Raw genomic sequence first — 18,673 nt, 5'->3', positions numbered from 1 at the left:
TTACATGTATTACCTATATATAATACCTTCGTGTATTATATATAGGTACGTATTATATAGTATATCTCTGTGTAAATATATTTGTTATTTATATAGTTATACATTAATTGATCTATAGCGGATAAGCGGTTAAAAGGGACGCTGTTGCCTATCCCTTGCCTTTCCCTAATCATCTCTTACGACACCCACAAGAAAGAAAAGGGAGATCTATTCTATGCCGGGACCACACGGCCACTTCTTTGACCCTCTGTGTTATAAAAAAAATATGATTTGAAAATTTAATTTTAAAAATTGGTTTCATAGTAATTGACTCTATTGTGAGTACATAGATTAAATCTATACTTACGAGTATAATAAATCTGTAGAGAGGTCAATTCTGTACATGAAATATATTTCCAAAACAACTATCAGGGGGTGATTAGTGACCGATACTGATGCCAAAAATGCAATCAGTAAAATTTTTGTCTGTCTGTCTGTATGTTCGTTATAGGAACAAAAACTACTCGACGGATTTTAACGAAACTTAGTACAATTATTCTTAATACCCCTGGGCAGGTTATAGTATACTTTTCATCACGCTACAGTCAATAGGAGCAGAGCAGTGAAGGTTAATGTTAAAAATGTCCACCCGTGCGACGCCGGGACGGGCCGCTGGTAATAAATAGATGTAGTATTAATAATGTTATAATTGCTAGGAACATTTTGTACTACTTAATAATTACGGCGAGTTGATTTCTAAATTAAGACCAGCCTACGTTTCAATTAACTACGTACCTACTACTACTCGTTCATTTATCTTTACTAATATTATAAATAAGTTTGTTTGTTTGTCACTTTATAGCGCTTTAACGACTTAATCAATTACTACAAAATTTACTATACATGTACTATATGGAATGGAGAATTACCAGAGGGAGATTTTGTACAAAAGTCGTTTGCTTGGACACCTCTGTCCCATTTGTGTTTCTTTTTTTTATACAACTTAGAATGGCAAACAAGCTGACGGCCCACCTGATGGAAAGTGGTAACCGTCGCCTATAGACACGAGCAGTACCATGGACATAACAGAGTATACTGTTTCGCCCATGATACCCCCCATGCGTTGCCATTCCTGAGGACTCAGGTGTTATTCCTCTGTACCCAGTAAATTCACGCCATATCCCACCTTTCAAACTGAAACACAGCCATGCAAACACAACTGCTTCACGGTTGAAACACGAATTTCTACCGTGAAGCAGTTGTGTTTGCATGGCTGTGTTTCGGTTTGAAAGGTGGGATGTGGCAGTGAATTTACAGGATATTATCAGGTGCGCCGTCAGTTTGCTTGCCGTTCTAAGTTGCATAAAAAAAAATAAAAAACATACATCGTCTAGTTATAATATTACTACACTAGAAAGATATCGATGGGTCTTTTTCGCGTTTAGGTTATGGGACCCTAAAATATAGGCATAAGCTAGTAATGGCTTATAAAACTCTATAACAGGCATCAATTTGAAATTCATGTAACAATTAAGTACAATCAGGAGTCCCGTGAGTTCCCTCCCTCCCGCCCCTCGTTCCCCATTCGGTACGTGACTTTCCCTCAAGATTAAGGCAGATTAGCTCAGCACAGGCTGGAAAATTTGGACCGTTTTCTCTTAACACCGATAAAGGTGCGTTGATAAAATTAAAGAAATAAAAAAAAAAGAAATATTTTTATGCAATTGAACATAGATTTCAGTATTTTTGAGTAGTTTTTTTTTATTATTATTATTTTACCATCCATTCGGTAAGCAATTTCAACCAAGAAAAACGGGCAAACAATTCGACTGTTGCTAGCTGTTTTTCCAAAAAGTTTAATCGCATAAATTAAGAATTTGTGTGAATACAAACTACTAAGCAATATCATTTTTTTTATACAACTTAGAATGGCAAAGAAGCTAACGGCCCATCTGATGTAAAGTGACAAACGTCGCCTATAGACATGAGCAGTACCATGGACATAACAGAGTATACAGTTCCGCCCATGATACCCTCTATGCCTATACCCCTGAGAACTCAGGTATGGCAATCAGGTATTTACAATAAAGTTCGTCTTATCACGAAAAAATTAAATAGGCAGATCCTCAAATGATTCTTAGATGACTTACTACAAAAATTTGTCTAACATATGTTTATGTTTAAACAAAAGAAAGTCTATTTTTTTTTTAAGAAAAGTTGTTTAAAATAATAAATTTAATTATAATAATCTATAGATTTGCCCATAAAATTACAAATAAATATTATTACAACAATATTTAATTTAACTAATTAAATATTGTTTAGTCAAAGTCAATAAACAAACAAAACACGGTTTCGATAAAAACTTTGTAGTAAGATAGATAGATAGATAGATTTACGTATATATGTATTATCATTTACAGCATATAAATTAACAATAGATATGTACGAAAGGAGAAAAAAATATATAAAAACAAATCCCTCACAAAGATCGTTTTAAATTGTTAAAAGTTTGTGTGCTGTAAGTTTTATTATGTTGTTATTTTGTGAGAGAAATAAATATATATTTACATTTATTGTACATTTAAAAAAAAATGAGAATACATTATTATATTCTTTATTGCATTTGTAAATTACATTGTTAATGCATTTATAAATGTTGCGAGCAAGGGTGGACTTATCTCTGACAGAGATCTCTTCCAGTCAACCCAATGCAGTTAGAAAGCATGTTGTTAGCGGGTAGCTGAAGTGCTAAAACTATTAATATTTAGAGTACATAAACAAACATACAGTTAAATAAAATATTAAGATACATAATAAAATATTACATAAATACATATACTATAAATAAATACAATACTTACCTACTTATACAATTACATTACACAAATACATTAAATAAGTAACATTTTTTTTCGTATGTGTACCACAGTAACACAAAATGGCCACCACTCAAACTGAATAGCTTTTCCCTAAAAAGGGTAAAATACTCATTTCTTTTGTAACCAAAAGTTTATTTTAAAAATACATTTAAATTTTACGTAGTGTTCTTTGTACAAGAATTCTCTGAATCGTAATAATTGACAATATCGTTGCGAATAAAAGGAAAAAATTTAAAAACTTTTTAATATGAAAGATACTAAAAAACTTTTAGGTCGATTCAAACTTTATCCCTTTACTTAGGCGCGTTTATAAAACTTCATATTGATTTTACCATAATTTTCTTTGAATATTGAATTCTACAAATAGCTTGCATTCCATTTTCGTTTTTATTAATAGCGTAGTATAGTTATTAATTACCAGGTTTTCTTCTTTTTTTACAACTTAGAATAGCAAACAAGCTGACGGCCCACTTGATGGAAAGTGGTAACCGTCGCCTATAGACATGAGCAGTACCATGGACATAACAGAGTATACTGTTTCACCCATAATACCCCCCATGCGTTGCCATTCCTGAGGACTCAGGTGTTATTCCTCTGTACCCAGCAAATTCACGCCGTATCCCATACTAGTGTATCTTGTATTAGTGTACAAGAAAGAATGTACCAGAGGGAGACTTTGTACAAAAGTCGTTTACTTAGGTAGCTCTGTCCCATTCGTGTTTCTACAGTGAAGCAGTTGTGTTTGCATAGCTGTGTTTCGGTTTGAAGGGTGGGATATGGCGTGAATTTACAGGGTACAGAGGAATAACATCTGAGTCCTCAGGAATGGCAACGCATGGGGGGGTATCAAAGGCGAAACAGTATACTCTGTTATGTCCATGGTACTGCTCATGTCTATAGGCGACGGTTACCACTTTCCATCAGGTGGGCCGTCAGCTTGTTTGCGATTCTAAGTTGTATAAAAAAAATCTAGACGTAAATTTTTTTATAAACGTACTGTTTATTATGTAAACCATATGATCGAGTGTCACTGTCTACTTTAATAAAATAAAAAAGTAAAAAAAAAAAAACTTATAAACAAAACAAAACAAAAAAGCGAAAATAATAAACAAACCGTGCCGGCAGCAGTTTCCTATAACCTTATCAAGAAAAGAGACTTCCACCAAGTCCGCTATAAATAATTCAACGGAAACAGAGCCCCGTACCTTGGCAAAATATTGACATTATACAAATCTGGACGGCCCCTTGGATATAATTGTTTTCACGCATATTTGTGCGTTCATTTCTTATTCCAAACGGTTCCTTTTGATTTATATCACGGATTTAAAAGTATCAAAAAGTATTACCGCTTTGGAAGGCTGAATTGCCGAGATAAATATAGCCTATTTGTAATGTTACAATTGTAATACAAATGAAAGGTATAAAAGAAAAAACACCTGACCCTCATTGTGAAACTTATAATAGAACATACTCTGTATAAGGCGAATTGAATTCAGGGTTGTGCCAAAGGATTTTTTTATTCATTTAGTCTCATATTCCTCGTATTATATTTGACACCGCTAGTGTTGCAAGCGTCCATAGGTTACAATAATTGTTTACCATAAGACGGGCTGTAAACTTATTTGCCACATTTGTGGTAGATATATATATAAAATAACATACTGGCAAAATAACTAAATGGTCACGTACAATACGGTTTCTAAGGAATTTTCTCCCACGAACGCTCAGACTGTGGACCGAAAAAAAAACAGTTGAATGCCCAATAGAAGTATAAATAAAAATCAATTAATTAATTAAATGTTTCGATTTGTTGTTATTAATTAATTCAAAGAATCTTTCTGTAGTAGGCAGTTTTAACAAAGTTTGACTGCATTGTCATTAAGTTTTTTTTATACAAACTTAGAATGACAAACAAGCTGACGGCCCCCTGATGGAAAGTGATAACCGTCGCCTATACACGTGAGCAGTACCATGGACATAACAGAATATACTGTTTCACCCATGATACCCCCATGCGTTGCCATTCCTGAGGACTCAGATGTTATTCCTCTGTAGCCTGTAAATTCACTGCCATATCTCACCCTTCAAACTGAAACACAGCCATGCAAACACAACTGCTTCACGGTAGAAACACGAATGGGACAGCCCAAGCAAACCACTCAGAAGTTGTATAAAATAAAAATTATTTATAACTTGAGATTGATAATTTTCAAAAACAATTGAACAATTTTTAATATGATTGACTAATTATTGAAGAAGTACTTTGTCCACGAACTAAGACGTTCCTTCTTTCTGAAGTCAGTTAATAAATTAATAGTGAGTTAAAATTACGATCAGCATATCTAGATAATCGTGTGGTCCCGGCATAGAAAGCGCCAATCCTTCTTTTCCTGCGGGTATCAGAAAAGGCGACTAATAGAACTTAACGGTCGAGCGATGGGCAGCAGCGTCCCTCTTAAAACATCTGTAAAAGCCTAACAGCGGTTGCCAATCCGCCTGTCAAGCGTGGAAACTACTGGCAAAACCGTCCTTATGGGCTTATGTTCAGCAGTGGACAATTAACGGCTGATATGGTGATGATGATGATGATGATGATAACATTTAAATACGTTTCACTAATGTTTATACCCTTTTATGTTACATAATTTATTTCTGTACATGCAATTAGATTTTTGGTAAACGACAAGCGCGACTGTGTCGAATCGATTTAGAAAATTGACCGTAAAAACGTGGCAAATCGTGAAACGGATGTAACAGACAAAGAGACCATAAAATGGCAAACAAGCTGACGGTCCACCTGATGAAAATTGGTAACCGTCGCCTATAGACATGAGCAGTGCCATGGACATAACAGAGTACTACTATACTGTTACGCCCATGATACCCCCACGCGTTGCCATTCCTGAGGACTCGGGTGTTATTCCTCCGTACTCAGTAAATTCACGCCATATCCCACGCTTCAAACCGAAACACAGCCATGCAAAAACAACTGTTTCACGGTTGAAACACGAATTGGACAGAGGTACCCAAGCAATCGACTTTTGTACACTCGGGGTATGTTCACTGGTCGACATGATACCCCCCCCCCCCCTTGTATGAATAAATATTTCGCGACTCCCAACACTTTCTTTTTTTTCATGTGTTTTATAATACTACAAAGATGTTGTAAGGACTGAATACTTCAATCCATACAACATTTTTATGCATTTGCTTAATCAGGTTTCGGATAAATACAGAAATAAGTATATATTTTTACATCGAATTTTTTTTTTATCGTGGTAGTTTTCGCGACCCCCTATAGAGGCTTCGATATCGATCGAGGCGATCTCCCATGGAGTCGCGACACACACGTTGAAAATACACTGCATCTACCATACTGTAGGTAGTATAAAAATAAACAGCGATCATTTATTTTTATGTTCGTACTTTGTGTAATAACTATAAAACATAAACAATTTATAGTTGATAAAAGCGAATTACACCATTAAATTTTAACAATACCATTAACAAGTTTATATCCCATAATGATAACTGAATGGGTTGATGAAGTTGCAAATCGATAGTAATTCAAGTAAAGCTATTTAGAACTGATTGCAATCGGAAACTGATCGCTAAATTTGGCAATTCAGGATAATTAATACATCGTCTACTATGATACGATTGTTTGCAATGTTGTCCGTTATTGTTTCTGTACATAGATGACCCTATAAGGGTTCCGTTTTTTGCTTAGGTGATATGGAACCCTAAAATGTGGTAACAATTATATGTATAGGTTGTTTACGATAGCATGGCACGCCCTTCCAAAATTTAAGGAATTTATAACGTTTCGACCAAAGAAAACTCCTCGTGCCAAACAGCTAATGAAGAGGTTTCCTCACAAACACAAACAGTGGACTATGTCTGTATGTGGTCACACACATTTAAATAAAAATTTAGAGAAGCATGCCATATTTTTTTTTAATGGATAATAATGGAATGGTAAGCCCGCCTGCGCTAACGGTATACGCTGGCGGAACACCAATGATAGGTGAGAATGAAAAAATAGGTCAGTTAGCCCATCCTTATGAATACACCTGGAATTCAGCACGATTGTTTCCAGGGAGAACCGCGTGGAGGTCAACCTTGGCAATGGGATTGCTAGCCTGTATTACTAACAATCCCTTCCCCCCCAGCATGCCATATTAACGTACACAATCTAATATATAATCATGAAACGTTAGACAATATTAACCTCTGTGTTTTTTTTTTAATTATAATTTAAGCCTATTATTGGCCCAATACATATGTATATTTATATTTTGTCAAAAAATATATGAGTGATTTACTGTAGTAGGTGTAATTTTGCGGAAGTCCTTATCAGTTATTGATTGATAAGAATTATTTTGTTTAATTCCGCTACCATTAGTATACTATATTATCGACTACTGTTATTATTTACCATAAATTCTAAATACTTGGATAGATATTTTTTTTTTACAACACAGAGGGCAAACGAGCATGCGGCTCACTTAATGGTAAGTGACTACCGTCGCCCATGGTCACCCACAACACTAACGGCATTGCAGGTGTACTGCCGGCCTTTTAAAAAGGAACATGCTCTTTTCTTGAAGGTTGTGTTGTCGTATCGGTTCGGAAATACTGCTGCTGGAAGTTGATTCCAAGGAGTGGTTGTGCGTGGGAGAAAGTGCCTTGTAAAACGCACGGTAGAGGACCGCCACTCGTCCAGATGGTTGGGATGAAATTTTAGATATAGCACGATATATTGTGCAGAGCATTATTTGTTTATTTATTTATTTCTCTACACATACACTGAACAAACTTTTCACTTAAATATTATCATTAATTAGATACAATATTTCTTTAAGAAAACAATATAAATTATACATGTTACATATGACAAAACAACATAATAATTATGCAGGGTTAATGAGCGCAAATTATAGGTACGACACTAGCTGTATCCTGCGGCTCCGCATGCGTAAATCAGTACGTTAAACTATCCTTTGTTTTGAGATAGGATATAACATATCTGTGTACTAAATTTTATTCGAATCCGTTCAGTAATTTTTGCATGATAGAATAACAAACTTACTTCCATCCATTGTTTATTATATTAATAGGATTACGAGTGTAACGCCATCTGTGATACGCTTTAGTTTTTTCTTGTCGGATCAATAAACTCTACTATATCGTCTTTATATTAGCCCTATCTCAGGCTACATTCTTGTCTTCTACAAGGAAAGCATAATGAGAAAGGTAAAAATAAGAAGATAAGGACCTTCCTTCTTTAAAAACATTTTTTTTTTAATATTTTTACGCGAAAGTAAACCTTAAAGATGTCGGTTAAATAGAAAACTTTCCTTTCAACAAATAAATACAAAAAAAAAATTATCAACATCAATCAAATAGTAACAAAACGTGAGTGATGTCTCTGTCTCTTATCTGTCTGTCTCTCTTGCTGCGTGAGTCTTATGCATCACAATTTAAAGAAGTCTGGAAGTGTGATAGACACGTCCAACGGAAATGTATAGGGGGGAAGGGATTGTTAGTAAAGCGGACTACCAGTCCCATTGCTAGCAATATACCCTGTCAGGTCGAACTCCACGTGGTCCTTGTGGAAACCATCGCGCTGAATTCCAGGTGTATTCATCACGATGGGCTAACTGACCTGCCTTTTCATTCTCACTTATCATCCCTCACTGGTGCCCCGCCAGCGTATACCGTTAGCGCAGGCGGGGTAACCATTCTATTATCATCCACTAAAAAAAAACAGAAATGTGCACCTATTTCTTAGAAAAATCACTTTCCCTTTAAGCTTCTCCTGCTGGTTGCTCTGTTTGAATCATAGATTACTATTTGCTCTTCTATTGCAGTTGTTTTTTAATTTTAATTTAAATTTAATTGTTTTATATAGTAATATTTTATGTATTTATTGTATGTATATTTATATTATATGAATTTATCAAATATTGCTTTATTTTTTTCCCCATTCAATAATGCACCGCCTACGTATTTCTCGGTTTGCCCAATGGTTGACTGGTAGAGAACACTGTCCGGTGTTAAGTCCGCCAAATGTACATAGAATTTTACTGTGCATTAGAGTTTAAATAAATAAATGTATAGTGGGTGCAATGCGTCCCGAATTCCCATAAAGTCGTTCGGGACACTCCAAAAGCCAGACCAGAGGGAGACTTTGTACAAAAATCGATTGCTTGGGTACCTCTGTCCCATTCTTGTTTCAACCGTAAAGCAGTTGTGTTTGCATGGCTGTGTTTCGGTTTGAAGGGTGGGATATGACGTGAATTTACTGGGTACGGAGGAATAACACCTGAGTCCTCAGGAATGGCAACGCATGGGGGGTATCATGAGCGAAACAGTATACTTTGTTATGTCCATGGTATTGCTCATGTCTATAGGCGACAGTTACCACTTTCCATCAGGTGGGCCGTCAGCTTGTTTGCTATTCTAAGTTGTATAAAAAAATAAAATAAAAATTTGCCAGTGGTTGTCTTACTCGATCGTTAATAAGCAACTTAGTTGAATATTACTGCCGAGGATTATACAGAGTTAGTCAATCTTTTATCACGCATCCAAGATTAACTGCGATAACGGGATATTGTGGTGAAAGTTTAATATATAAATATATCTTTTATCGCTTATCTTTCTCATTTATGTCGTCCTTAGCATAATAAGATAGGAGACACTGTATGCAATAAATTGTTGACGTCCCTGTATAGTTTAATGATCATTTATATGATGAGATATAACCTATCTCTTATAATAAAACCGTAAGGGTAGAAGTTTATGCGTTAATTTTTCACCCGACTTTAAAAGTAGGAGGTTCTTAATTCAATTGTATTATTCCTTAACTCACAAAATTGTTTTTTACTTCAAAATGGGTCAGTAGTTAAGTTTTAAGATTAAAATAACTAGTTGTGTCACAGTTAAAGTGTTTTTTTTTTTGTGAGACATTACGTTTAATTATTTAACGTGTCATTTAATATCATCCCATATTTAAAACTAATAAAATTTTTCATCGTGCCTGCAAATTGTTTATAATTACTCCTCTCCATCCAAAGGTTGCCTGGAAGAGATCGCTTGCAGCGATAAGGTCGCCCATTGTTTTCTCGTTGTGATTATTTCTTGTAATTATTTATATTTATAATAAGTTTACTATTGTAATCTTTTGGAGGAAACAATAAAGAGTATCTATCTATCTATCTAAAAACAAATTATTTAAATAATATACATTTAATAAATCCTATTTCTTTCATTTATATTTTCAAGGCTATGCTACGCGATTGCATTATCAGTTCTAAATTGTATGATATTTTTTGTAAATATTTTTCAACTTTTGTGATAATTGAAGCTACTTTTTTCTTTACGAAACACAAAACAAGATCTATTTTTTTTATACAATTTAGAATGACACACAAGCTGACGGCCCACCTGATGGAAAGTGGTAACCGTCACCTATAGACATGAGCAGTACCATGGACATAACAGAGTATACTGTTTCGCCCATGATACCCCCCATGCGTTGCCATTCCTGAGGACTCAGATATTATTCCTCTGTACCCAGTAAATTCACGCCATATCCCACCCTTCAAACTGAAACACAGCCATGAAAACATGACTACTTCACGGTTGAAACACGAATGGGACAGAGGTACCCAAGCAATCGACTTTTCTACAAAGTCTCCCTCGGTACATTCAAATGTTATTAAAATAATGTGTAATAAAATATAGAAACTCTACGATTTGTAAATCGCTTTGAATATAGAAATTTTTTTGCTACATTTTGTTTAACAATAAATAGGTAATACGCACGTGGACTTAAAACTATCTGTTCATCTCTATATTTGTTCTAATATCACGCAAAAATTACTACACCAAATTGGATGCAGTTTTCACAGCTGTTCCTGTAGGTCTTACTTAAAATGTTTCATATTTTATCTTGATACCTTAACTAGAAGCAATCTATTTCATTCACTGCCCCAATATCAAAATCCACGCGTACAAAGAACCAGGCGAAAATGTTAGTAAAATATAAAATAGTAACAATACACTCAGGAATTGGTAAAAAACATCTAAAACAGACAGAAACAACATCTCTCCATGCACAAGCACATATAAACGCTATTTACTTTTTATGATACCTCATCGTGACATCCCCAAGCATCCTTCAACATGCAAAAAGGTACAGTGGAACGAATAAAGCGCGCATAATTTTTTCACGTATCAATTCCGATCCACCGGGCGATTGCCGGGACATTTATTTCATAGAAAGCATCAATATATCCGATGAAGCGACAATTAATCCATCAATGCGATTGCAAATGGATTTTTATTGGATTTATTCAATCATACGTTGTACTCGTATAGGTTAAAATTTAATTCGTTGAACATTTGTCCCAAAGAGATATGCTTAATTAAATGACAAAATGTTTTTATTTTCCACTCCTTTCATATTATTAGGGGATTATAATTAATTATTCCCAATTTTACTCTGTATATAAGTCATCGTCATCATATCAGCTTTTAACTGTCCACTGCTGAACATAAGCCCTAGGGGAAGTTTTGCCAGAAGTTACCACGCTTGGCAAGCGGATCAGCAACCGCAGTTAGACTTTGGAGATGTTTTAAGAGGAATCTTGCTGCCCATCCCTCGTTCTACCTTAATCGCCTAGCTATATATGTGTATGGTCTGTTATGTATAATAGCTGGCTTTTATTGCCAGGATTAAAACACTTGAAAATCCTGAATTAAGGAATTTTCAGAAAAATACTCAAAGACACTCTTGAATAAAAAATAATATTTGTATATTAACAAGAACTCTCACAGGATACTGTGAACTAAATAAGCACGTGGTCCCAACTGGGTTTATGCCCAAAAATAATTTGCAAATTTTGCCATGACAACGTCGCAGTAGGTACATAATTTGTGGCTGCAGTCCATTTATACACAAACAATATATCTATTTTGGAAAATACACTTTATATCCTGAGGAAATGAAAAAACATCGCTGCAAAGACCATCTTAAAATTCATATCTCTGAAATGAATATATGAATAGCAGAAAACTTTAAAAAAAGGCGAGCACAATTAATGACAGAGATCGCAGTGTTACAGGTTTTGCTGCCTTAAAAAGTCTATCTGTCAATAATAATAATAATAATGACCTGCTATAACACTTGCACCCTGATGATGATGCAGTATGAGAAATCATACTCCAAGGATACACTGAATTACGTTTATTGATAATATAATTATGTATAATAATAGATAAGTAAGAAAGAAAAAGCTTTATTTACAACCAATTGTATAAAAAATTAAAACAAAATAAAGACAATAATAATATTGTCTTTATTTTTTTTATGAGTTTGTTTAGTCTGAAGGTATTATGCGAACTGAGGCAAGTGATATAATGCAGTGCTAATAACGTAAGGTAAAAATGCTGACGGCTATACAATAACACACTGTACAGTATGTTTAAATAAATCAAAGCAGTTAATACTCTGATTCATCATCTAATGATTGCAGGTTTAATCATCGCACAATACATTTACTTGTGTTAAAAAAAAAAAAGATTTTTGTTTATCAGAAAATTTAAGAAGCAAAATGTTAAGCCACGTTATACTTGCGTGGCGACTTCATAAAGACTATTTTAGAAGGAAAGATAGAAGGTAAAATAGAAGGTGAAGACCAAGCAATAACTATATGGAACAAAACAAACAAAAAGCTGAGTATCATGTCGTATATGATGGTTTGAGGTTAGAGATGAATACACAAACAAGAGGAAAATCATAAATAAAAAAAAATATCAGTAATCTAGTGTCCACATTAAAATATTTAGTTTAGTACTACATTTACTGCGTTCAGATTCAGTAGATATCGCAAACGGTACAAACGAAATACCTAAAAGATCCCTTTGTTATTTCTCCGTCTACTGAAGCTGAAATAGTTGCTAAACTTTCTTCGTGAACAATTTTCTACGTTGTTCTTTTTCAAAGCAGACGAATCTAAGCACTTGTTCTGTTTTATTCTTTGCTGTTTGATTTTAATTCATTTCTACATTTGCCATCTCGTAGAGATATTGTGAGAATTTAAACATTTGTTATCCAAAATGAAGTTAACACGGAATCGATTTGAACGAATTTCTTTAATAGCTCGTACATCAACTCTAACGTTTATCCCAAGTAACTGAAAGGAAATATAGGGTTGTCAACCTAGGTCCTGAATAACTTTATTTCTTACATAATATATAAACAAATCATCATGTAATGACTGATTTCCATTATTCACATTATGATGATGCTCATTGTAACCTTTATTTCATATGATTCTTGATGACCCTCACATGAATTATTAGGATCGACTCTTAAACGCGGTTTCTCTAAACCAAATAGGTTTAATTTATTTTTTAATTTGATAATTTCAATAAATTATTATTTTATGAGCCTTCTTAAACTTTACACGTACTTATAATAATTTTGACTTAACTCTATTAGAAATATAATTTCTGTTGGCCTTTAGAATACAAATGTTTTGCTGTAATATAAAGAAAAAAATATTTGTTAAATTTTAGATACAAGTTTAGGGGAATACTACTTAAAAATCAGCTCCACTATCTGTTTGTACTTCAACTGTGATAACCAATATATTATACATTGTACTAAATAATTCCTATTGTCCTATCCTTTCTTAAAACTGAAATATAGATTTTAAGCGTGGCAGAAACACATGCGAGGCAGAGGTACGTATATAAACGACTTTGCATAAAGTCTTCCTCCTTTTGTAATTTGGGGATGGCAACCCTACGGTAATATACCAAATTTATAGAGCAAGAACTCATATAAAATGTAATTTATACCAAAAGGCGAAGTTCCAATATCGCGAGAGCGATATATTACCAGGTGGCCATTGGAACTTTTCAAGCGTGACTAATAATTTTAAACAACTTTACGTTTTAATTGATTCGATTCAGAAGTTACTCAGTTTTATTGTTTGGATTTTCTTTTCATATTCCACTCGGATTAACTTTGCTTTAATGCTTTTTGTTACACTTTTGAATAATTTTCTCAAATTGGAAAAATGAGAGTTTCAAGGTTTTATGAAATGTAATGAAATGAATTTATTTTACTAGAATGCAGGTAATTTTAGATGATAGATGTTTTTAATTTCCCGTATACATTCTGCTTCTATGTTGGCGTGCAAATTTCTAACAATATAATAACAATATAAGAATTTATATAAAGATATGGATACTTTTATAATTTATATTACGATAGTAATATATCCAATGACTTATCATTAAGTACGATATGATATCGTATGATTTTATCGCCACGATATAATCCTATATGTATCAATAGAGTTAAAAAACAAAACGAATTTTTTTAGAAATGATCATAGAAACACTCTTTTAATTAAATTCATAACAAATCTAAACAATAAATTAATTGACGGATTTTTTTATTTGTACTACCATTTGACATGAGTAGAATGTCTTGTGGTCTGGTCAATTATTCGTTTGATTATATTTCCATTAAATTCTATTGAAATCGATTATAATAGGAGAACAAAATATATACATTTGTATATTGAAACTTTTAAATTTCCATTAACATTAACAATATTATTATGCACGTCCACGATAAAAATTATAATGTCCTTGAAACATTAAATACTGATGTCTTTTAAACGTCTTTTACTGACTTGTTTATCTTGTATCACTGTATACTCTTGAACAGATCTATACAATACTTCATGTAATTTAGAAACATTTTATTCTCAACGCGTGAAAAAGCACCAACTGTTATCCAACCGTTATTACTTACCAATGGTTCATTGAACAATAAAAAATATGAACCTATATAAAAATCTTAGAACGACATCATGGAAACAATGTGCCTCGAGCTGTTTTTTCTTTAATAATAAATGAACTTTATTGTTTCAGGATGCGGGAGTATGTAGAGGAAAATGAGAAAAATGATCCACTCATACATGCTCCAGACAAGAAAAATAATCCTTGGGCTGAAAAAGGAAAATGCATCATCATGTAATCATAAAAAAAAAAAAAATAAGTAAACTTAAAATATCACCAAATTCTAAAATACATGATTCCATTAAAGGGATGGGTGAAAGTCTGGTTGATTATATTCAAAGAGTAAAAATTCGTAATGCTCAAGATATATCGATAATGAGTGCATAGAGGATCCATGATTTGGACAAATTATTTAATGATATGATACTGCCAGACAATATAAACAACAAACTATTACTCCATCAAGAAGACAAACCTGTAGCAATGCCAAACTTATGTTCTTAAATGTTTGGTTTTAATTTTGTTACGTAGTATTTGTTTCCAAACAAATAAATCTAGTCCTTATAATTCTATAACAATGTAAAGAGATGTACATTTTGACTGTGCGCGACGCAAGGATGTACTTATGAATGTTTTGTTAAAAAAGGTTAAAAATGGTTGTAAATACGTTAAATTTTGTATTTCTAGTAATAGAAACGTTCGGTCATGAATCTATCGGTAGAAGTAACTGGGAAAGTAATTAGCGAACGCGATAAAAATGTAATAAAACAGTGTAAATTAATCTAATTGCAACAACGTATGTTAACAACCTGTATGAGTTATTTTGCTTAAGAGATATGATAATATATTTTGCACGTTGAAAGTGATGCCTTGAAAATTACCGTATAAAATTTAAGATCTAAGTATACTTTGTGCGAGGAAGAACCCATACAATTCCATACAAAGTAAAGCAACTTCCTCTTCCATCTTTTTGTATGGAGTTGAAGTGGATTCTTGGCTGAACCAATCGACTTATGCTGAATCAAATAAAGCCAAGTTGGTTGGTTTGATGTGAAATTTTAGGCAGTATTAATTAGTTTTTATTTTACATATAAAATGTTTGCAAGAGATGAACTTCGCTGTCGAAACCTAGTCTAGACGATAAAATGGTAACGTTAATATTAAATGTGAAGATTCTTTGAGCTCAAGAATGTTCGTATTTAAATAATGATAATTTAAACTATAGGGTAAATTGCTAATCACAACTTAACATGTATTTGCTGGATCATGGAATTTGAATGTTTGTGAATAAATTTGGCAATAAAGGGAACTGAGATGTGGAATATTAGTGGACGGTGTTAAACATAGTAACAGAAAAGTATAAACGTAAGGTAACATAAAAGATTAAATGCAACATAATCTTGTTCGAAACAAACTTAATTGTTAAGCTGAATTAGGATACTTTTTTATGAACTCAGGTACATTCCGCAGTGCCATTATCTAGTAATGCTTCTATAAAATAACTCTTAGCGTTCTCTACCTTCTAATAATCATAATTTTATCACTATCCGCTGTAACCCGAATACTTTCTAGATTTGTTTCCAATAGCACATTCCACATTTGCAATGTACTCTTGTTTTTTTTTTCACAATCTTGGGATAAAACATACATAATATAATAATTAGAAACTACTATCAACTACGACTTTAAATTTAGCACTTGATTAGCTTAGTATAATTCGAAAATAAATTGAAAAAAAAATACCTAATACTTTCAAAGTTTACTTATTAACGCAAACTATCGTAGTTTCCAAATAAACTTCTTCTAAATTATATCTAAGATGTCTAGGCTTGAAATACAAAAACTTTTCTCGTAGTGAAACCAACACATTTAGAAATTGTTCGATGTTCCAATCAAATGATTGTACTCGGGGAAAATTTTTGTATGCTCAACCAAGTAGAGCTATTAATCTAACATTCCATTTAAAAGGATTGCCTTTAATCCTGTTTCGATTAAAATAGAAATGTTAAAACTTATGCACTGTAGATAATTATAGATTAAATTAAAATCTAACTTTAAACTTAAAATTTCTAAATCTTAAAAAAAAAAATATACCTTCCCCTTTACCATATCTAGACATGAAGTATGGAAAATCATTCTGGCTGTGAATACTTCCAGTTTATTTAGATGCTTCACTCATTGTCGTTAGTCGGAAGTAATATAACATCACTTACGTATAATTAACCAATGCTAAACACGACAATAATTTCTTCTTTATCGCGCAGGATCAAAACAAACATATTCTCAGCTCTTGGAGACCACAAAACCCTTTCGAAAACAAAGGAACTCTCGTCAATTTATTATACGTACTTTTATAATATTACATCCTTAGCTACATTGAAAACTTCATCTCATCTATCTATATCTATTGTAGTATTATCGTTTATCTCATATCTTCCTCCACTTCTAATTTTTTCATTACGTCTACCCTCTTTAGAAAGTAAATAGTTATATTAATAGAATATAGTTAATAATTAGTAGAATTATTTAATAAGAGACAAGAATCAAAGTTGATTGTTAATCTATATGATAAAATTGCAATTCAGAGAATTAACCTTAGATATATATAAAATGGAAGGTAATGGTTTATTTAAAATGACTTAGTAAATAATATAAGATCTCGCATTTGGGAGTTTCTAGAATGGCGAAGTTTTTCTCTTAAGCAGAAAAGTTTTAATCTAAGTTTCGGGCAATTTTCAAGGCACTCCTTTGTTACCCTTTAATTTATTAAGTTTTTCATTATATTCTTTTTTTTTTTAATAATTTATACCAATTTTATGCTAATTTGTATGGAACCAAAGATTTCCTTGTCATACGAGTATTGTCCTAACTGCAAAGAATTTATTTCGTGGATACAAAAGTTGAATGAAACATAGTTTTTAACGTAATTAATATCTAGCGTTTAGATTAAAAATCACTGTGTCCCATTCAACTTTTATGTTTTATATTAAGCTAAGGATAAACTTGTCATTTTTAATGGATTAATCCAAAATTTAATAACTAGGTAAGGGTGATATTGGAAATGATTTTTTTAGAATCAATAGGTTAAGGTATCGTATGTTATTATTAATTATGTAATGCAGTAATCAATGAAATAAATGAAAATCTGTAATACATGTAGTTTTATTGTCTTTTCACCAACAAGTTTTAAATTCTTAGAAGTAGTCGATATAAAATTTACAAAATCAGTAACTTAATTAATATTTCTCATATCGTAAAGTTCTACTATGTCTATAGGCGACGGTTAACACTTTCAAACAGATGGGCCGTCAGGTTTTTTGCCATTCTAAGTTGCATAAAAATAAATCATTATATCACTATACAAAGATTGAAAAAATATTCACTTATATTATTTTCAGTTTTTCCCCCCAATTCAATGATGCATCTCCTGCTTATTTTTCAGTTTGCTCAAAGTTTGACTGCTAGAAAATGCCATCCGCTATTAAGTGCACCAAATGTACGTGGAATTTTACTGTGCATTGAAGTTTAAATAAATAAAATAGAATTAGACCACAAATGTTATATCCAAATGTTTCGAATCTAACATCATCATCATCATCATATTAGCTTTTAACTGTCCACTGCTGAACATAACTCTCCACATTGAGAGGTTTTGCCAGTAATTGCCACGCTTGGCAACCACAGTTAGGGTTTGGAGATGTTTTCAGAGGGACGCTGCGGCCCATCCCTCGGCCTTCATTAGTCGCCTCTTACGACACCCATGAGAAAGGAAGGGATCGCCCATTCTATGCCGAGACCACACGACGTAATACCCTATAACTGATACCATAGTCCTCAAAAATTGAAACACACAACAAAAAAAAAACAGCACAATTACTGATCAAAAGCTTAATTGCAGTGAAAAACAGCTTTATTCAATGACTAATGATGCTTTACTGGGTGATTATCCAAATCGATATTTTGCAGTGCTGTTTCAATTATGCAGA

General features: G+C 32.9%; 1 protein-coding gene across 2 annotated transcripts in view; it reads left to right on the top strand.

The window, feature by feature from the left end:
- Positions 1-17,838, top strand: part of LOC113518716 (guanine nucleotide-binding protein subunit gamma-e) — a 52,062-nt gene extending 34,224 nt beyond the window's left edge. For both annotated transcript variants that reach the window (XM_052903417.1, XM_052903415.1), the window contains exon 4: positions 14,820-17,838. In XM_052903417.1, coding sequence (XP_052759377.1) covers positions 14,820-14,925 — 106 coding nt within the window. In that variant the 3' untranslated portion in view covers positions 14,926-17,838. The remainder of the gene's footprint in view (positions 1-14,819) is intronic.
- Positions 17,839-18,673: the final 835 nt, after the last annotated feature.

The sequence above is a fragment of the Galleria mellonella genome, unplaced genomic scaffold (genome assembly GCF_026898425.1).
Source record: "Galleria mellonella isolate WM207_F2 unplaced genomic scaffold, CSIRO_AGI_GalMel_v1 utg139, whole genome shotgun sequence".
NCBI lineage: Eukaryota > Metazoa > Arthropoda > Insecta > Lepidoptera > Pyralidae > Galleria > Galleria mellonella.
This window is presented reverse-complemented; position numbering and strand designations above follow the sequence as displayed.